Raw genomic sequence first — 21,890 nt, 5'->3', positions numbered from 1 at the left:
GAAGATTACGGAGAGCCGGTTTGTCAAGGAGGACTCTCTCGAACTGCTACAGGTGCACAGTAGAGAGCATGCTGACCGGTTGCATCGTGGTTTGGTTCGGCAACTTGAGCGCCCTGCAGAGGAAAAGACTACAAAAAGTTGTAACATTTGTGGAATTCCCTGCCACAGAGTGCAGTGGAGAATTTAACCATTTATTACCACCATTGGATAATGAGGGATTTTTGTTTTTAAAAAAGGCTCACTTTTGTAGTAATTAAATAGAATGAAATGTGATCATAATTAAAACATATTTTTTCTCATTTAATACGGTATCAAAAAATATTAATGTGTTCTGACAGGTATTTTGGAAAGCACTTTCTCCCTGTGACTGCATAGGTTTGTAGGCTAATTGGATTCTGTAAATCACCCCTAGTGTGTAAGGAGTGGATGCAATAGTGGGATAGCATAGAACTAGTGTGAACGGGTGATCGACGGTAGGTCAGCATGGACCTGATGGGCCGAAGGACCTGTCGGGGTTATGGGGACAAGGCAGGACAATGGGGTTTTGCATCTCTCAACGTGGAACGTCACACATTCCTTCTCTCCAGAGATGCTGGTCTGACCTGCTGAGTTACTCCAGCATTCTTCTGTGCATTTCTTTTCTACTTGTGGCCTCTGGCCTCTTGAGCAGGTAAGTAAGTATCTGCCTTTGTGGGATCCCAAATCCATCTGAGAATCTCTCATCTCAACTCTTGCACAACACCTTTGTAAATGAGAAAGCAATTTGGCAGGTCTAGCTCGTTGGCTGGGAGGTGGGGAGTGACTTTATCCACTGTCACACCCTATACATTTCTGGGTGGCAATGACATTATATATCCAGCCCATGAACACTGGTGTGTGTGTGTGTATAATAGTGGTGAAAGGCCAGGGTAAAGCTGTTTCACCGGATTCTTACAGCTGCAGAGAGGGAGGGAGGGAGAGGGGAGAGAGGGGGTCTTGTTGACACAACAGGCGGGGCTTCCTGGACAGAGGCCCCTACACACACACAGTGTGGGCTTGCCAGAGGCGTTTAAAGTCTCAACTACAGCTGTTGACTTAGACGGGGGAAGAAGGATGGCCGAGGAACCTAAGATCGAGCTGTTCATAAAGGTAGGTCTGGTTATTGATCAACTAAACCTGTTTCAGATAGAATTCGAGTGTGTGGTGGAACAGAAACTCAGCGGGTGCAGCAGCATCTATGGAGTGAAGGAGACTACTCATCAGTCTGGAGAAGGGTCCCGACCCCCGAAACATCCCACAGTAGCAGGAACAAAGAACTGCAGACGCAATATTGTAGGAAGGAACTGCAGATGCTGGTTTGCATCGAAGATAGACACAGAGTGCTGGAGTAACTCAGCGGGACAGGCAGCATGTCTGGGGAGAACGTTTCAAGTCTCAACCCGAAACACCACCAATATCCATGTGTTTAAGAAGGAACTGCAGATGCTGGAAAATTGAAGGTAGACAAAAGTGCTGGAGAAACTCAGCGGGTGCAGCAGCATCTGTGGGGTGAAGGAAATGGGCAACGTTTCGTCCCTATTTCCTTCGCTCCATAGATGCTGCTGCACCCGCTGAGTTTCTCCAGCACTTTTGTCTACATCACCTATCCATGTTCTCCACAGATGCTGCCTGACCCGCTGAGTTTCTCCAGCACTCTGTGTGTTTTTGCTCCAGATTCCATTATCGACAGTTTCTTGCGTCTGCAAACTATTTTTGGTCCCGGGTTTTATTTTGACCAGTGGACGAGCAATCTGTTTCAGGTTGAAATGAATATTTCGAGTACACCATTTCTAGCCATGCTCCCCTCCCCTCCCCTCCCCTGGTTATCTGTCACCAGCGTGTTCCCTTTATTTTCTACTCATTTACGCCCTTGTGTTCTGCCCCTCCCACCCTAGATTAAAATAAAGTGCTCTGTTCATTCCTTAATTTTATTTGTTATAAAGAACAGCAGATGCTGGTTTTCATAGAAACATCGAAAATAGGTGCAGGAGTAGGCCATTCGGCCCTTCGGCCCTTCGAGCCAGCACCGCCATTCGTTGTGATCATGGCTGATCATCCCCAATCAGTACCCCGTTCCTGCCTTCTCCCCATATCCCCCTGACTCCGCTATCTTTAAGAGCCCTATTTAGCTCTCTCTTGAAAGTATCCAGAGAACCTGCCTCCACCAGGTTCTGTCTGAGGCAGAGAATTCCACAGACTCACAACTCTCTGTGAGAAAAAGTGTTTCCTCGTCTCCGTTCTAAATGGCTTACCCCTTATTCTTAAACTGTGTGGCCCCTGGTTCTGGACTCCCCCAACATCGGGAACTTGTTTCCTGCCTCTAGCGTGTCCAAACCCTTAACAATCTTTTATGTTTCAATGAGATGCCCTCTCATCCTTCTAAACTCCAGAGTGTACAAGCCCAGCTGCTCCATTCTCTCAGCAATGACAGTAAGTAAGTAAGCAATGTCAGTCGGAGACAGTCAGAATGGTGGGAGAACTGGGAAGGGGGGTGGGATGGAGAGAGGGAAAGTGAGGGCTATCTGAGGACAATCTTCATACTGCTGGGTATGAACATTAACTCCTCTTACTTCAGACAGCCCTTGCTTCCTTTCTCCAAGCTGAATGACACTATGCTTAACAACTTTATGGGTTTCCTTTCAGCTTGTTGCATCAACGTGCGGCACCATGATTGTAGACTGCTCTGTCACGGAAACTAAAATCATTACGCCTGTAAAATTGTAAATTGTCCCTAGCGTGCGGGGATGGCAGGTCGGAGCGGAGCTGGTGGGCCGAAGGGCCTGTTTCCGCGCTGTATCTCTAAACTAAACTAAACCTACAAACCTGCACCGCACATCTTTGGGACATGGGTGGAAACCAGAGCACACGCTAGACACGCTAGAGGCAGGAAACATGTTGGGGGAGTCCAGAACTAGGGGCCGGCCAATGAGCAAATAAAATCATGGGAGACCCCGTCCACCCCTGCAACGGACTGTTCCAGCCGCTACGGTCAGGCAAACGCCTCCGTTGCCATGTGGTGAGAACGGAGAGGTTGAGAAGGAGTTTCTTCCCAGAGGCAATTCGGACTGTAAACGCCTATCTCACCAGGGACTAACTCTACTGAACATTTTTCCTTCCATTATTTATTATGTAAAATAATATGTGTGTTATGATTGTGTCTATAATTTGTTTGGTTGTTTTGTTGTTTGTCTTTTGCACAAAAGTCCGCGAGCATTGCCACTTTCATTTCACTGCACATCTCGTATGTGTATGTGACAAATCTTGACTTGACTTGACTTGACTTGACTTTCAGAATAAGGGGTAGAGCCATTTAGAATGGAGACGGGGAAACACTTTTTCTCACAGAGAGTGGTGATTCTGTGGAATTCTCTGCCTCAGAGGGCGGTGGAGGCCGGTTCTCTGGATACTTTCAAGAGAGAGCTGGATAAGGGCTCTTAAAGATAGCGGAGTCAGGGGATATGGGGAAAAGGCAGGAACGGGGTACTGATTGGGGATGATCAGCCATGATCACATTTAATGGCGGTGCTGGTTCGAAGGATGTAATGGCCTCTACTCCTGCACCTGTTGTCTATTGTCACCCGGAAGAAACCCCGGTGGGCTGAAGAACCTATTTTCACGTTGAATCCCTAAACTAATCTCATTCTTAAAGTCAATCTCACGCAGTGAGGAGTGGATCGAAGCCCATTCAATGCCAAGTGACCAAAGATGCCTCCTTCTCAATGTGTAAACAGTTTGTTAAAGATTCTCCAGTGACACACACCCACATATAGATTCCATACCAAGCATATCTAAAATCTGCACTGCAATTCCCGTCATACTTTAGTGAGGCAGATGATATCTAAAATAGAAAAACAATTCAGCCAATGCTGGCTGAGTTAAACAGAAACTGTAGATAACATTCAGTAGCTGTGGCAGCAATTTCAATGGAATCAAACGAGTCCGAGATTCAGGTCAACGAACATGGAACACTGATTCCATTTCTCTCGGCACATTGGCAGAGCTGCTGCCTAACAGCGCCAGGGATCAGAGTTTGATCCTCGGGTACTCTCTGTATAGAGTTTGCACGTTCTCCCCTTGACCTCATGGGTTTTCTACGGGTGCTCCAGATGAATGACGTTTCGGGTCAAGACTAATGTCAGGACTAGTGGGCGGTGCAGAGATAAAATGTTTAAGAAGGAACTGTGCAGATGCTGGAAAATCGAAGGTACACAAAAATGCTGGAGAAACTCAGCGGGTGCAGCAGCATCTATGGAGCGAAGGAAATAGGCAACGTTTCGGGCCAAAACCCTACTTCAGAGGAGGAAGTAAGGCTGGTGGGAAAACTGGGAAGGGGGAGGGGATGGAGAGAGAGAGGGAAAACACTGGGTTGTAAGCTGCCCTAGCAAAATATGAGGTGCTGTTCCTCCAATTTGCGCTGGGCCTCACTCTGACAATGGAGGAGGCCCAGGACTGAAAGGTCAGTGTTGGAATGGGAGGGGCAGTTGATTTGTGTTGAGCAACCGGGAGATTAGGTAGTTTCAGGCGGGCTGAGCGGAGGTGTTCAGCGAACAAGGTCGTCGAGCCTGCGCTTGGTCTCGCCGATGTACAGGAGTCCACACCTGGTATTGTTCAGGTAGACAAGGAACTCATCATTGGTTTAATTATAGCGTCATAGAGCAGGGAAACAGGCCCTTCAGCCCAACTTACATAGAAACATAGAAATTAAGTGCAGGAGTAGGCCATTCGGCCCTTCGAGCCTGCACCGCCATTCAATATAATCATGGCTGATCATCCAACTCAGTATCCCGTACCTGCCTTCTCTCCATACCCTCTGATCCCCTTAGCCACAAGGGCCACATCTAACTCCCTCTTAAATATAGCCAATGAACTGGCCTCGACTACCCTCTGTGGCAGAGAGTTCCAGAGATTCACCACTCCCTGTGTGAAAAAAGTTCTTCTCATCTCGGTTTTAAAGGATTTCCCCCTTATCTTTAAGCTGTGACCCCTTGTCCTGGACTTCCCCAACATCGGGAACAATCTTCCTGCATCTAGCCTGTCCAACCCCTTAAGAATTTTGTACGTTTCTATAAGATCCCCTCTCAATCTCCTAAATTCTAGAGAGTATAAACCGAGTCTATCCAGTCTTTCTTCATAAGACAGTCCTGACATCCCAGGAACTTGCCCAGAAGAACCAACATGTCCCATCTACACCAGTCCCACCTGCCTGCATTTGGCCCATATCCCTCTAAATCTGTCCTATCCATGTACCTGTCCAAATGTTTCGTAATTCATTGGCTGTGAAGCAATTTGGGATCATTTTGAGGAACAAGATACTGATTCACAATCTACTGTCAAAACGGCTCGAAACTAATTTATTTCAGTTCTTTAAAAGATGTTCTCGATAATGGTTGTTGTGTTATTTTTATTCTGCTTTGTGTTCCTATTGCCACATATCTCATATCTCCTGAGGCATTTCCAAATGAGCAATGTATTCGATTACACAATTGCCCAGTGTATAACATTCTCTGCTATTTTAGTCCAATGACAACTCACCCTGGTATTTGTAGAGTGACAGAGTGATACAACGGGGAAACATTTGCCCACACCGACCAACATGTCCCATCAGGTTTCGTATAGTTTAGTTTATTGTCACGTGTACCGAGGTGCAGTGAAAAGCTTTTTGTTGCGTGCTAACCAGTCAGTGGAAAGACGATACATGATTACAATCGAGCCGTTCATCATGTGCAGATATGTGATAGAGGGAATTGTGTGAATAACATTGGGAAACATAGAAAATAGGTGCAGGATTAGGCCATTCGGCCCCTCAAGCCAGCACCACCATTCAATGTGCTCATCCTAAATCAGTACCCCGTTCCTGCTTTCTCCCCATACCCCATGATTCTGTTAGCCCCAAGAGCTAAATCTAACTCTCTCTTGAAAACATCCAGTGAATCGGAAGCCTCCACTGCCTTCTGAGACGGAGAATTCCACAGATTCACAACTCTCTGGGTGAAAAAGTTTTTCCTCATCTCAGTCCTAAATGGCCTGGCCCTTATTTTTATCTTAGTGTAGGGTAAAGCCAGTAAAGTCTGATCACACAGAGTCTGAGGGTCTACAATGAGGTAGATAGTTGCTACAAGACTGCTCTCTAGTTTTTGGTAGAATGGTTCAGTTATCTGATAACTAGTCTAAAGGATCCCATTGTGAAATGTTGCCTATCCAAGTTACAGAGTCATAGAGTGATACAGTGGAAACAGACCCTTCAGCCCAACTTGCTCCGTCTACACTAGTGCCCGTGTGTGGTCCATATCCCTCCAAACCTGTCCTGTTCTCGTACCTTTCCAATACTTTCTTAAATGTCGGGATAGTCTCAGCCTCAACTACCTCCTCTGGCAGCTCGTTCCATACACCCACCACCCTTTGTGTGAAGAAAGGTCTCGATCCGAAACGCCACCTACTCATTCCTTCTCTCCAGAGATGCTGCCTGTCCCGCTGAGTTACTCCAGCTTTTTGTGTCTATCTTCGGTTTAAACCGGCATCTGTAGTTCCTCCCTACACCCTCTGTGTGATTGTGACATGACATCATCAGCTTCAACACCTACTTAAAGGGTTAATGAGTGGGGCAGAGAGCAGTGCAAGCAAAGTCAGATCTATATCGGTGAGACCAAGCGGAGGTTGGGCGATCGTTTCGCCGAACACCTCCGCTCGGTCCGCAATAACCTAGCTGACCTCCCGGTGGCTCAGCACTTCAACTCCCCCTCCCACTCCGCCTCTGACCTCTCTGTCCTGGGTCTCCTCCATGGCCACAGCAAGCAGCACCGGAAATTGGAGGAACAGCACCTCATATTCCGTTTGGGGAGTCTGCACCCCGGGGGCATGAACATCGAATTCTCCCAATTCTGTTAGTCCTTGCTGTCTCCTCCCCTTCCTCAGCTCCCCTGCTGTCTCCTCCCATCCCCCAGCCTTCTGGCTACTCCTCCTTTTCCCTTTCTTGTCCCCACCCACCCCCACCCCGATCGATCAGTCTGAAGAAGGGTTTCGGCCCGAAACGTTGCCTATTTCCTTCGCTCCATAGATGCTGCTGCACCCGCTGAGTTTCTCCAGCTTTTCTGTGTAACCAAGCAAAGTTATCTGTTGGTTTTCTGCTTAAAGTGGCCACATTTTGCCAGTCAAAGTGTAACCCTGGTGTTTTGGCTTTGATTACTCAGGTCAGTCTGGGCTGTGGTTAATAATCAGACTACAGTTGTGTTTCTTAGAAACATAGAAACATAGAAAATAGGAGTAGGCCATTCGGCCCGTCGAGCCTGCATTGCCATTCAATATGATCATGGCTAATCATCCAACATCACTATCCTGTACCTGCCTTCTCTCCATACATAGAAACTGATCTTCTTTAATCATAGACAATCACGGCAGCAGGTAACTCATAAGGTCATAAGGGATAGTAGAATTAGGCCATTTGGCCCATCGAGTCTACTCCGCCATTCAATCATGACTGATCTATCCCTCCCTCTCAACCCCATTCTCCTGCCTTCTCCCCATAACCCCTGACACCCGCACTAATCAACAAACTATCTACCTCTGCCTTAAAAACATCCACTGACTTGGCCTCCAGAAATCCACATTTCCATGTGTCCACCAGTGAATTGTACACACGACATGGGGCGGCACAGTGGCGCAGCGGTAGAGTTGCTGCCTCACAGCGCCAGAGACCCGGGTTCCATCCTGACTACGGGCGCTGCCTGTACGGAGTTTGCACGTTCTCCCCGTGACCCGCGTGGGTTTTCTCCGAGATCTTCGGTTTCCTCCCACACTCCAAAGACGTACAGGTTTGCAGGTTAATTGGCTTGGTGTAAATGTAAATTGTCCCTAGTGGGTGTTAGTGTGCGGGGATCGCTGGTCGGCGCGGACTCGATGGGCTGAAGGGCCTGTTTCTGCCCTGTATGTTTAACAATAGAGTCATGAGTCAAGAGTTTAATTGTCATATGGAGCATAGACCAATATTGTTATATTGCCAGAGGGAACAATGACATTTTTCATTGGAGCAGCACAACAGGATAGGTGTATATAATACTCTGTAAACAATATCATGGTGAAACACTTGTGAATGTTAACCCTGTTCTTTGTGTGGCAGGCCAGCGATGATGGTGAGAGTATAGGGAACTGCCCCTTCTCCCAGCGTCTCTTCATGATCCTCTGGCTGAAGAAAGTAAACTTCACCATCAACACGGTCGACATGAAGAGGTGAGTGTTCTGTGCGGGGGAATGCGGTCTCGATGCAAGCGACAGATGGGTCCGCGTACAATCCCAGGCGCACCATGTTAGTTTAGTAACGGGAAAACCATCATACAGCGCGGAAACCTTTGACCCACCAGCGATTGCCGTTCTATCCTAAACACACTAGGGACAATTTACAGAAGCCAATTAACCTACAACAGGGACGACAGATGGCGCAATGGGCTAAGTGTTCGGCTGGCGACCGGAAGGTAGGCGGTTCAAATCCCGCTTGGAGTGCATACTGTCGTTGTGTCCTTGGGGCAAGACACTTCTCCCACCTTTGCCTGTGTGTAAATGTAATGTAATTATGTGAAGCACTTTGGGGTCAATGCAAGTTGACTAAAAATGTGCTGTATAAATAAGATTATTGTACAAACCTGCTCATCTTTGGAGAGTGGGAGGAAACCGGAGCACTTGGTTTTGTGTGGAGTACAGGTTTAGTTTAGAATATAGAAACAGGCCCTTCAGCCCACCAGCAATCCCCGTACACAAGTCCTATCCTACACACACTGGGAGCAATTTACAGAAGCAAATTAACCTACAAACCTGCCTGTCTTTGGAGTGTGGGAGGAAACTCCACTGCATGTTTTCTAGAGAGAGTTAGATTTAGCTCTTCGGGCTAACGGAATCAAGAAATATGGAGTAAAAGCAGGAAAGGGGTACTGATTTTGGATGATCAGCCATGATCATATTGAATGGCGGTGCTGGCTCGAAGGGGCGAATGGCCTACTCCTGCACATATTTTCTATGTTTCTATGAAACCAAAGCACCAGGAGAAAACCCACGCATGTCACGGGGAGAACGTACAAACTCCGTACAGACAGCACCCGTAGTTAGGATCAACCTGGGTCTCTGGCGCTGTGAGCTGTAATGTTACCGCTGCGCCACCGTGCTGCCCCTCTCCTTCTCCCAATTCCTGGGTAACACTGCCCATGTCAACATTTACCACCTCGTCCTAATTCCCTTGAGAAGAACATGGACAACCATTTACTTGAAGATCTAAGATCCTCTGGTTAATGTTATATTGGAGAACAAGTTCCAAGAGTTATACCCAGTAATTCATAAGTTCTAGGAGGAGAATTAGGCCATTCGGCCCATCAGGTCTACTCCACCATTCACTCCTGGCTGATCTATCTTTCCCTCTCAACCCCATTCTCCTGCCTTCTCCCCATAACCCCGGACACCCGTACTAATCAAGAATCTATCTATCTCTTCCTTAAAAATATCCATTGCCTTGGCTTCCACAGCCGTCTGTGGCAATGAATTCCTCAGATTCACCCCCCTCTGACTAAATACATTTCTTCTCATCTCCTTTCTAAACGTACGTTCTTTTATTCTGAGTCTATGGCCTCTGATCCTAGACTCTGCCCATGACTGCGTGGATTTTCTCTGGATGCTCAGGTCTCCTCTCACCCTCCATAGGCGTGCAGGTTTGTAGATAAATTGGCTTTGGTAAATTTGTAAATTGTCCCTAGTGTGCGGGATAGTATGGGGTGATAGCTGGCTGGCACGAAGGGCCTGTTTCCGCATGTATCTCTAAAATCTAAAACATCTAAATATGACAGGTCTGTTAAACATATGTTGTTTCTCTGGTGATACGGAAACATACATTTTTAGAAAAGGTTTTGTTAAATCAGATTTTAGATTCAGATTCAGATTCAGATTCAATTTTAATTGTCATTGTCAGTGTACAGTACAGAGACAATGAAATGCATTTAGCATCTCCCTGGAAGAGCGACATAGCAAACGATTTGAATAAATAATAATAAGTGTCTGGGGGGGGGGGGTGGGGGGGGTGGTGATTGGCAGTCACCGAGGTACGTTGTTAAGTAGAGTGACAGCCGCCGGGAAGAAGCTGTTCCTCGACCTGCTGGTTCGGCAACGGAGAGACCTGTAGCGCCTCCCGGATGGTAGGAGGGTAAACAGTCCATGGTTGGGGTGAGAGCAGTCCTTGGCGATGCTGAGCGCCCTCCGCAGACAGCGCTTGCTTTGGACAGACTCAATGGAGGGGAGCGAGGAACCGGTGATGCGTTGGGCAATTTTCACCACCCTCTGCAATGCCTTCCGGTCGGAGACAGAGCAGTTGCCATACCATACTGTGATGCAGTTGGTAAGGATGCTCTCGATGGCGCAGCGGTAGAAGTTCACCAGGATCTGAGGAGACAGATGGACCTTCTTCAGTCTCCTCAGGAAGAAGAGACGCTGGTGAGCCTTCTTGATCAGAGTTTATTTCTCATTTTACCTTTTTCTATTATTCCGCTCAACACTCCATAGCTTGATGCTGATTGAGAGGCCAGCAGGCTTTAACTTGCACTAAACGTTATTCCCTTATCATGTCATAAAGGATAGATGGAGTGCACTAGATGGGCCGAATGGCCCGATTCTACTCCGATTACTTGTGAGCTTGTGATTCACCCGAGGCTAGGGAGGAATCTTAAACAATGAATGTGGTTGGGAGACATTAAAAAATAATGAGTTCCCAACACCTCAAATAAAACATATCAGTAAATTTACTAGAAAATGACAGTTACCGTGAGAATTTCCTGCAGAACAACCATTGTAGGAGTGTATCTCTGATGTTGACATTAATGCTAAAGGGAGGATGGACACAGAGTGCTGGAGTAACTCAGTGGGTCAGGCAGCATCTGTGGAGAACATGGATAGGTGACGTTTCACAGAGTGCTGGAGTAACTCAGCGGGTCAGGCAGCCTCTGTGGAGAACATGGATAGGTGACGTTTCACAGAGTGCTGGAGTAACTCAGCGGGTCAGGCAGCCTCTGTGGAGAACATGGATAGGTGACGTTTCACAGAGTGCTGGAGTAACTCAGCGGGTCAGGCAGCATCTGTGGAGAACATGGATAGGTGACGTTTCACAGAGTGCTGGAGTAACTCAGCGGGTCAGGCAGCATCTGTGGAGAACATGGATAGGTGACGTTTCACAGAGTGCTGGAGTAACTCAGCAGGTCAGGCAGCATCTATGGAGCTAAGGAAATAGGCAACGTTTCGGGCCGAAACCCTTCCGGGTTTCGGCCCGAAACGTTGCCTATTTCCAGAAGGGTTTCGGCCCGAAACGTTGCCTATTTTCTTCGCTCCATAGATGCTGCTGCACCATAACTCTGGGCCAGGCAGCATCTGTGGAGAACATGGATAGGTGACGTTTCACAGAGTGCTGGAGTATCTCAGCAGGTCAGGCAGCATCCGTGGAGAACATGGATAGGTGACGTTTCACAGAGTGCTGGAGTAACTCAGTGGGTCAGGCAGCATCTGTGGAGAACATGGATAGGTGACGTTTCACAGAGTGCTGGAGTATCTCAGCAGGTCAGGCAGCATCCGTGGAGAACATGGATAGGTGACGTTTCACAGAGTGCTGGAGTAACTCAGCGGGTCAGGCAGCATCTGTGGAGAACATGGATAGGTGACGTTTTGGGGCGTAACGCTTCTTCCCAGCTGCAGGATAGTGCAGTTTCTTCTATATTGAGACTGTTGAAATATTTTACTTCAGTTTAGTTTAGAGATACAGCACGGAAACAGGCCCTTCGGCCCACCGAGTCCGCGCCGACCAGCGACCCCCGCACACGAACACTACCCTACCCACACTAGGGACAATTTACACTTACGCCAAGACAATTAACCTGCAAACCTGCACGTCTTTGGAGTTTGGGAGGAAACCGGTGTTTCCCAGAGAAAACCCATGGAGAGAACGTGCAAACTCTGCACAGACAGAGTTTTGTGCTAACCAGTCAGCGAAAAGACTATATATGATTACAATCAAGCTATCCACAGTGTACAGATACATGATGAAGGGGATAGAGTTTAGTGCAAGTTAAAGTTTGTTTCAAGATAGTTCATAGATGTCCGATGAGGTAAATGGGAGTTCAGGTCCGTGTTCAGGAAGTAAGGAAGAGGTGGAACCAGAGGGCTGAGGGAGAGCTGAGAAGGGGAGGAGAAAGTAAGGACTACCTGAAATCCATAATAGGTTTCATCAGGACGTCTGAGTACCTCAATATGGGACCAGGAGAGAGCCCATGTGTGAATCTGCCCATAGAGGGAGTGCAGAGACGGTTCACCAGACTGATTCCTGGGATGTCAGGACTGTCTTATGAAGAAAGACTGGATAGACTTGGTTTATACTCTCTAGAATTTAGAAGATTGAGAGGGGATCTTATAGAAACTTACAAAATTCTTAAGGGGTTTGGACAGGCTAGATGCAGGAAGATTGTTCCCGATGTTAGGGAAGTCCAGGACAAGGGGTCACAGCTTAAGGATAAAGGGGAAATCCTTTAAAACCGAGATGAGAAGAACTTTTTTTTGACGCAAAGAGTGGTGAATCTCTGGAACTCTCTGCCACAGAGGGTAGTTGAGGCCATTCATTGGCTATATTTAAGAGGGAGTTAGATGTGGCCCTTGTGGCTAAGGGGATCAGGGGGTATGGAGAGAAGGCAGGTACAGGATACTGAGTTGGATGATCAGCCATGATCTATGAATGGCGGTGCAGGCTCGAAGGGCCGAATGGCCTACTCCTGCACCTATTTTCTATGTTTCTATGTTTCTATGAATCTGCCCTAAGCTGTAACCCACAATGTTACATCACATCGGTTGTTTACTGTGATTGAATTACCACCTAGCTTTGGGACTGGAGCTGTCTGTAATGATGAGATCCACCTGCTTGCTTTGAAGGAACCCGGATGTGTTGCGGGACATTGCCCCGGGCAGCCAGCTGCCCTTCCTCATCTACAACGGCGAACTCAAGACGGACAACAACAAGATTGAGGAGTTTCTCGAGGATGTCGTCTCCCCTCCCAAGTGAGTTAGGCCGCGCGTGACGGGTTTGTTCTCAATCTTAGTCGTCTTTTAATAGAATTTTAGAGATATATACAACATGAAAACAGGATTAAGAAGGAACTGCAGATGCTGGAGAATCGAAGGTTACACAAAAAAGCTGGAGAAACTCAGCGGGTGCAGCAGCATCTATGGAGCGAGGGAAATAGGCAACGTTTCGGGCCGAAACCCTTCTTCAGACTGATCGGGGGCGGGGACAAGAAAGGGAAAAGGAGGAGGAGCCCGAAGGCTGGGGGATGGGAGGAGACAGCAGGGGGACTGAGGAAGGGGAGGAGAGAGCAAGGACTAACAAAATTGGGAGAATTCGATGTTCATGCCCCCGGGGTGTAGACTCCCCAAACGGAATATGAGGTGCTGTTCCTCCAATTTCCGGTGCTGCTCGCTGTGGCCATGTTTGGAGACCCAGGACAGAGAGGTCGGAGACGGAGTGGGAGGGGGAGTTGAAGTGCTGAGCCACCGGGAGGTCAGCTTGAAAACAGGATATTTGGCCCTTAAGGGCATAACTTTACTGAAACCATTTAACCTAAACACCTGCCCATCTCTGTAATGTAGGGGGAAACTGGAGCACCTGGAGTTACTCCAGCATTTTTCATCTATAACCATATAACCATATAACAATTACAGCACGCAAACAGGCCATCTCGGCCCTACAAGTCCGTGCCGAACAAATGTTTTTTCCCCTTAGTCCCACCTGCCTGCACTCATACCATAACCCTCCATTCCCTTCTCATCCATATGCCTATCCAATTTATTTTTAAATGATACCAATGAACCTGCCTCCACCACTTCCACTGGAAGCTCATTCCACACCGCTACCACTACCAGTGTGTAATATCTCTGGGGAACGTGGATAGGTGACGTTTGGGATCTGATTAAGGATCTTGACCTGAACTGTTGCTTATCCACGTTCTTCAGAGATGCTGCCTGACCCGCTGAGTTACTCCAGCACCTGTGTCCTTTTAACTGTGTGTATACGTGTGCTTGTGTGTGTACGTGTGTACGTGTGTGTGCGTGTGTATGTGTGTGTGTGTGCGTGTGTGTGTGTGTACGTGTGTGTGTGTGTGTGTACGTTTGTGTGTGTACGTGTGTGTGTACGTGTGTGTGTGTGTACGTTTGTGTGTGTGTGTGTGTGTGTGTGTGTGTGTACATGTGTGTGCGTGTGTGTGTGTACGTGTGTGTGTGTGTGTGTGTGTGTGTACGTGTGTGTGTGTGTGTGTGTGTGTGTGTGTGTGTACGTGTTTGTGTGTACGTGTGTGTGTGTGTGTGTGTACGTGTGTGTGTACGTGTGTGTGTGTACGTGTGTGTGTGTGTGTGTACGTGTGTGTGTGTGTACGTGTGTGTGTGTGTGTGTGTGTGTGTGTGTACGTGTGTGTGTGTGTGTATGTGTGTGTGTGTGTACGTGTGTGTGTGTGTGTGTGTGTGTGTGTGTGTACGTGTGTGTGTACGTGTTTGTGTGTGTGTGTGTACGTGTGTGTGTGTGTGTGTGTGTGTGTGTGTGTGTGTGTGTGTGTGTGTGTGTGTGTACGTGTGTGTGTGTGTGTGTGTGTGTGTGTGTACGTGTGTGTGTATGTGTGTGTGTGTGTGTGGTGTGTGTGTGTGTGTGTGTGTGTGTGTGTGTGTGTGTGTGTGTGTGTGTGTGTATGTGTGTACGTGTGTGTGTGTGTGTGTACGTGTGTGTGTGTGTGTGTCGGCTGCCCGAGGGAAACTTCAAATTGATCAGTGCCCTAATGAATAAATGTTTCTCTACCATCAGCATCTAAATTTCAACAAGTGCTCCGACTGTCAAAGGTAAGGAGAACTATTTTAAAGCAGGGATTTGTTCAACAATGAAAGCACATATTGCACTGTAACGAGTTTGCCCCAGGCGATGTAACTTGTTGAACTACACGGGTTGATACATAATGGAATCTTTATACAGGCTGTCAAAAAGGAAAGGTCACAGTGAACTAGCACTGCTGTCGAATCAAAGGAATTTAAAGGGACAATTAAATAGCTAATAAATTAAATAGTGCGGCACGGTGGCACAGCGGTAGAGTTGCTGCCTCACAGCGCCAGAGACCCGGGTTCGATCCTGACTACGGGTTCTGTCTGAATGGAGTTTGTACGTTCTCCCCATGACCTGCGTGGGTTTTCTCCTGGTGCTCTGGTTTCCTCCCACACTCCAAAGAACACACTAAGGACAATTTACAGAGATGCAGCATGGATACAGGCTCTCCATCCCTCCGATTCCACGCCGACCAACAATCCCCATACACTTGCACTACCCTACACACACTGGGGACAATCTACAATTTTTATCGAAGCCAATTAACCTACAAACCTGCACGTCTTTGGAGTGTGGGAGGAAACCGGAGCACCCGGAGAAAACCCACGCAGGTCACGGGAAGAACGTGCAAACTCCGTACAGACAGCACCCGTGGTCAGGATTGAACCCGGGTCTCTGGCGCTGTGAGGCAGCAACTCTACCCGCTCCCCCCGACATCAGACTGAAGAAGGGTCTCGACACAAAACGTCGCCTATTCCTTCGCTCCGGAGATACTGCCTCTCCCGCTGAGTTTCTCCAGCATTTTTGTCTACCTTCGATCTGCAGTTCTTTCTTAAACACCTCCTTGCCCTAACCAGTCGATATCTTTTGGAAACACTGGATCTGGTGGCTCTTTATACACGGGTCTTTATTTACCTCAGGTATCCAAAACTGGACGTCAAAAACAAGGAGTCCAGGACAGCCGGAGATACCATCTTCCAGAAATTCTCAGCTTACATTAAGAACCCTCATCTTGACAAGAACGATGGTAAGGTCATCTTATACCCACTTGAAGTGTTGATATGCATTGAGGGTGTGTTCATTCAAACACAGTTCTTTAAACTCTATCTCCTGATAAGAGAATTGAGAAGTTGAGCATTGTGGTGACTTGGGGGAAGAAATGAAGTTAAGGCTTGATATCTCTCCCTCCAAACCCCATGCTCCTGCCTTCTCCCCATAACCCCTGACATCCCTACTAATCAAGAATTATCTATCTCTGCCTTATAAATATCCACTGATGGCTTCTTTGGCAAAGAATTTCACAGATTTACAACCCTGATAAAATTAATTTCACTAAAGAAAAGTCCTTTAATTCTGTGGCTGTGGCCTCTAATCCCAGACTCTCCCACTAGTGGAAACATCCTCTCCACATCCACTCTATCCGGGCTTTTCACTGTTCTGTACGTTTCAATGAGGTCCCCCCTCATTCTTCTAAACTCCAGCGAGTACAGGCCCAGTGCCGACAAACGCTCATCATATGTTAACCTACTCATTCCTGGGATCATTCTTGTAAATCTCCTCTGGACCCTCTCCAGAGCCAGCACATCCTTCCTCAGATACGGTGCCTAAAATTGGTTATAGAAACATAGAAACATAGAAATTAGGTGCAGGAGTAGGCCATTCGGCCCTTTGAGCCTGCACCGCCATCCAATATGATCATGGCTGATCATCCAACTCAGTATCCTGTACCTGCCTTCTCTCCATACCCCCTGATCCCTTTAGCCACAAGGGCCACATCTAACTCCCTCTTAAATATAGCCAATGAACTGTGTGGCCTCAACTACCTTCTGTGGCACAGAATTCCACAGATTCACAACTCTCTGTGTGTGAAAAAAAATGTTTTTCTCATCTCGATCCTAAAAGACTTGCCTCTTATCCTTAAACTGTGACCCCTTGTCCTGGACTTCCCCAACATCGGGAACAATCTTCCTGCATCTAGCCTGTCCAACCCTGTAAGAATTTTGTAAGTTTCTATAAGATCCCCCCTCAATCTTCTAAATTCTAGCGAGTACAAGCCAAGTCTATCCAGTCTTTCTTCATATGAAAGTCCTGCCATCCCAGGAATCAGTCTGGCTCATGGCTAGGATCCTGGCTCAGACTCCCAAGTAGTTAGTTAAGTTCGATGAAGATCGTGGGAGAGACATATTTTTCGACCATGCATGAGTATGATTGAAACGTACTTGGAAGAAGCTTTTATGAATTATCTTACTGCTTCGTACTTCAATAAAGAAACTATTAACCAAGAGACTGCTTTTGGAAGATTCATCTCTCGATGGCTTTGAACATCTCATGTCATGTCTCAGCGAGGACTAGATCCTTGTGAAGACTGTCACTACACATTGTATGTGGAGGAAGGAACTGCAGATGCTGGTTTAAACTGGATAGGCACAAAAAGCTGGAGTAACTCAGCGGGACAGGCAGCATCTCTGGAGAGAAGGAAAGGGTGGCGTTTCGAGTCGAGACTGGGCTTCCCAGTCTGAAGAAGGGTCTCGACCCGAAACGTCACCCATTCCTTCTCTCCAGAGATGCTGCCTGTCCCGCTGAGTTACTCCAGCGTCTTGTGTCCAGACATTGTATTGATGGCTTCCTCTGTTTAGCTTTGGAGAAGGTGTTTCTGAAAGCACTTCTGAAGCTGGATGGGTACCTGAACACGGCCCTGCCCGATGAAGACAGCACCCGCCCTTCATCAAGGTTATTCCTGGATGGCAATGAGCTAACCCTGGCTGACTGCAACCTCCTGCCCAAACTCCACATCGTTCAGGTGAGTTGCATCTCAAGCATTGAGCATTTCCCTGTGAGATCTGAACCATGTTTGTGTGGCTGGCTCCATCGGAATGAAAACTAGAATGAATGAAAACTGTATTGCCACATGTGTCAAGTCAGTGTTTGCGTACCTTGCCAAGGTGTGCAATGGTCGCACATGAAGAGCGCGTACACAGTCACAAATTCCCCTCCCCCATTCTTCTTCCCCCTCCCTCATGGTAGTCCCCTGACCCCTGGCCTGGGCTCTCCCACGAGTGGAGACATCCTCTCCACCAAAGATCCTATAGTGGAGCAAGAGAGACCACTCCTTCTAAATGCAATGGGCTGATGTGTAGTACGCAACGGAGCGGAACGTGGGCCTTTTTTTCATCCATTTTAGTAACCCGACCCGACCCGACCCGACCCGACTCGCAGTGTAATCAACGTTGCGGGGGAACAGTTTGTGTTAATAAATTATAATTCTGAAAATGAGAACATTTTTACCAAATAACTTTTATTTTTACGAGGATGCTCCCGTAACCGACTTCCGTCTCCGCACCAGTATCTTTGCTCCGCTACGGGATCTTTGGTGCGGAGACGGAAGCCGCTTACGGAAATGGGGCCGGAAATCACCCGTGAATCTGCCCATGACCGTACTACGTCTTTTTCGTCGAGTGGGCTATCTTGCTCGCTGTAGGGTCTTTGCTCTCCACATCCACTCTATCCAGGCCTTGAATGAAACAACATAAAGAAACCTCTGCTTGTGTCCGTGTTCCGTGACCCTAAGCTGTATACAGCGGGAGGGCCTGTCCCACTTGGCGATTTTATTCGGCGACTGCCGGCTACATTGACTGATGTATCAGGTCACCGAAAAATGTGCGGCATGATCACGTATTGGCGCGCGATGTCTCCTCAAGTGTCGCAACATTTTTTTTGTCGCCGCTGGATTTTGAAATGTTTTGGCGACACTGATATGACGCTGGCAGTCGCTAAAATAAATCACCAAGTGGGCAGGCCCGTGACTGGCTGCAATATAATGGTATCCATATAGAGTTTATATGCTGTGTAGTTATGCTGCTAATACCACCAATTATATCGTTTCTTAACAGGTTGTATGCAGGCATTATCGGAATTTTACTATCCCTGACCAACTGGCAGGCTTGTGTCGGTATCTGAAAAATGCAGAGAAACGTGAAGAATATGTGAACACATGCCCCAATGAAGAGGAAATTAAACTGGCATATAAACACGTTGTTAAAAGATTGGTATAGATTTGGTTTCCAGAGGTGGGTCACAGATTAACTCCTGACATGGGCTTCGTTTATGCTGATAATTAGAGGTATCAAGCTTTAAAGTATCGCAGCATTCTTATTTACGACTCTCACACAACACCAACTGGACATCAATTCTAAACGGGGAACCGTGGCCTGTTAGAAATCCAGGTCCCCAAGGGGACTCCTAGTTGGACAGTGTTGGAAGGAACTGCAGGTGCCGGTTCACACCGAAGATAGGCGCAAAATGCTGGAGTAACTCAGCGGGACAGGCAGCGTCTCTGGAGAGAAGGAGTGGGTGACATTTCGGGTCGAGACCCACTCCAGACTGTTAATGACTGAAGATTGGTCGAGACCCGAAACGTCACCCATTCCTTCTCTCCAGAGACGCTGCTTGTCCCGCTGAGTTACTCCAGGTTTTTGTGTCTACCTTGTTAGAGAAACTATGCTGTAACAACGCAATCTCTAATCATACGATCTCGTGGATGAGGGGGCTGGAAGTGAAAGGCTGTGGTAAAACGTGCCATTCGTAACAACTCCACACAGTACTACTTTCACAGAATTCTTTGACAAAATTATCTTTGGACTTTGTCTTTTCAGACAAAGTTTCGAATGAGCTGAAACTAACTCTGTAGTCTGTCCTCCTGGACAAACAATAACTTAACCACCCTCTAACTTAATTAATAACCGACTCACCTGTCCAACAATGTAAAAACAATGATTTTTAAAAACAAAATAATCTAGAATCAAATCACACACCTGTGGGAAGTAGAGATTTTAATTAAATGAGAATATAAGCTTTGAAGGGTAAAGAAAGCTGTTCAGTTCTGGAGAATCCTGTAAACCGTTAAGACATTCTTGAAGTCCCATCTCAGAGAGGGATTGGTAGAAATGAACCAAAATTAGGAAAATAATCTTCACTTTTTAGTTTAGTTTAGAGATACAGCGCGGAAACAGGCCCTTCGGCCCACCGAGTCCGCGCCGACCAGCGATCCCTGCACACTAACACTATCCTACACACACTAGGGACAATTTACATTTACACCAAGCTGCTTATCCTTCAAACCTGTACGTCTTTGGAGTGTGGAAGGACCTAGGTCACAGGGAGGACGTACAAACTCCGTACAGACAGCGCCCGTAGTCGGGATCGAACCGTGTCTGTGGCGCTGCAAGTACTACAAGGCACCACCAGTTAATCAAGGGTAAAATCTGCAATAGGTTTAATCAAAAACTAAATATGTTTGAATATCTTGTACTAGGTTTCGGGCTTCTTGTGTATGTACAAACACATTATAGTACAAGCTGAATTAGGTTAAAGTGAAATATATAACCTATATATTCACTATTTCGTGCAACCATCCTACCACAACCAGAGAGCAGTGCTGAACTACTATCTACCTCTTTGGTGACCCTCAGACTATCCTTGATTGGACTTTGCTGGCTTTACCTTGCACTGAACGTTATTCCCTCATCATGAATCTGTACACTGTGAACGGCTCGATTGTAATCATGTGTTGTCTTTCTGCTGACTGGTTAGCACGCAATAAAAGCTTTTCACTGTACCTCGGTACACGGGACAATAAACTAAACTGAACTAAACATTTACAAATATACTCAGTCTTATAATGACCATCAGGCACCTATATATATATACACACACACACACACACACACACACACGAGTCATACCACAGAGAAACATCCCATCAACTCACCTATGCCGACCAAATACTCATTTAAACCTGTGTTTAAGAAGGAACTGCAGATGCTGGAGAATCGAAGGTTACACAAAAAAGCTGGAGAAACTCATTTAAACCTGTCTGATTTGCCTGTGTTTGACCCATATCCATCTGAATCTTAGATAGAAGAAAAAAAGCTGGAATAACTACGGGTCAGACAACATCACTGGAGAAAAGGAATAGTTGACGTTTTGGGTCGAGGCTCTTCTTCAGACTGAGAGCCAGGGGTGATGCAGGGATCCATAGAGAAACAGGCCATTGTTAGCTATGCGTCAGGTGAAAACCAGTTACAGACAATGAGACTGAACAAGACAACTTTGAAACTGAGACAACGACTTGGGTGGGGAAGGACTTAGAGAGACAATAGGTACAGGAGTAGTCTATTCGGCCCTTCGAGCCAGCACTGCCATTCGATGTGATCATCCACGAGGGGATACAAGGGTTACTTGAAGTTAGAGAAATCAATATTCATACCACTAGGTTGTAAACTGAATCTTACCGGCTTCAACTGTAGGTCAACTGGGCTCTGTAGATATCTCCACGTTAGGCAGCAACTCCCTGCTGCGCCACCGTGCCGACACTAATTGCTGCATTAAAAATCCCCTCCCCTTCAATCATCAACTATGTTCAGATTGCTTTGCTTCAGATGGTATTCTTTAGATAATTAAATCTGGAACATTATGTATTTAAGTTACTTTTCCCTATATTTAACAGACTAATGATTTGTATATTATTACTGACGTTATTGGGGTCGCATGCTTGTAAATAGTATCTTGAATAAAAACTATGAATAAACGACATGACTTTTTCTTTATTTAAGAAGGAACTGCAGATGCTGGAAAAATCGACGGTGGACCAAAATGCTGGAGGAACTCAGCGGGTGAGGCAGCATCTCTGGAGCAAAGGGATAGCTTTTCTTTCTGACTTTTTCTTTGAATATGTTACTGTTCATTAATTGACAATAGAATATACTTTGGAAATGGCTGACAGCTCTTGTCTCCGTGTGACACTATAGGGAGTTATATTAAAAGGTGGCGCAGCGGTAGAGTTGCTGCCTTACAGCGCCAGAGACCTGGGTTCGATCCTGACTAGGGGGGCTGTCTGTGTCTGTCACCTGTCTGTCACCTGTGAGGGTTTTCTCCAGGTGCTCTAGTTTCCTCCCACACTCACCCACCTGGTCCGCCCCGCCCCGACCAGCGAACCTGCACACTAGCACTATCC

At 46.9% G+C, this 21,890-nt stretch overlaps 2 protein-coding genes across 2 annotated transcripts in view; both read left to right on the top strand.

The window, feature by feature from the left end:
• The window catches only part of abca2 (ATP-binding cassette, sub-family A (ABC1), member 2), a 327,339-nt gene that overhangs the window by 212,539 nt on the left and 92,910 nt on the right, over positions 1-21,890 (top strand). The gene's annotated exons all lie outside the window — the stretch shown is intronic.
• Positions 932-21,462, top strand: LOC129712128 (chloride intracellular channel protein 4-like). The gene is made up of 7 exons (XM_055660344.1): positions 932-1,128; positions 8,132-8,241; positions 12,952-13,077; positions 15,799-15,905; positions 17,515-17,678; positions 18,769-19,185; positions 19,338-21,462. Exons 1-6 carry the CDS (start codon positions 1,093-1,095, stop codon positions 18,928-18,930), a joined length of 705 nt encoding a protein of 234 aa, XP_055516319.1. The 5' UTR covers positions 932-1,092; the 3' UTR covers positions 18,931-19,185; positions 19,338-21,462.

The sequence above is a fragment of the Leucoraja erinacea genome, chromosome 31 (genome assembly GCF_028641065.1).
Source record: "Leucoraja erinacea ecotype New England chromosome 31, Leri_hhj_1, whole genome shotgun sequence".
NCBI classification, from domain to species: domain Eukaryota; kingdom Metazoa; phylum Chordata; class Chondrichthyes; order Rajiformes; family Rajidae; genus Leucoraja; species Leucoraja erinaceus.
This window is presented reverse-complemented; position numbering and strand designations above follow the sequence as displayed.

Excerpts from the sequence above, each read along its gene's own strand:
- LOC129712128 (XM_055660344.1), top strand. The coding sequence starts at position 1,093 with ATGGCCGAGGAACCTAAGATCGAGCTGTTCATAAAG. Across the intron at positions 8,242-12,951 it reads AACACGGTCGACATGAAGAG|GAACCCGGATGTGTTGCGGG; the intron begins GTGAGTGTTCTG and ends CTTGCTTTGAAG. Across the intron at positions 17,679-18,768 it reads CCAAACTCCACATCGTTCAG|GTTGTATGCAGGCATTATCG; the intron begins GTGAGTTGCATC and ends GTTTCTTAACAG.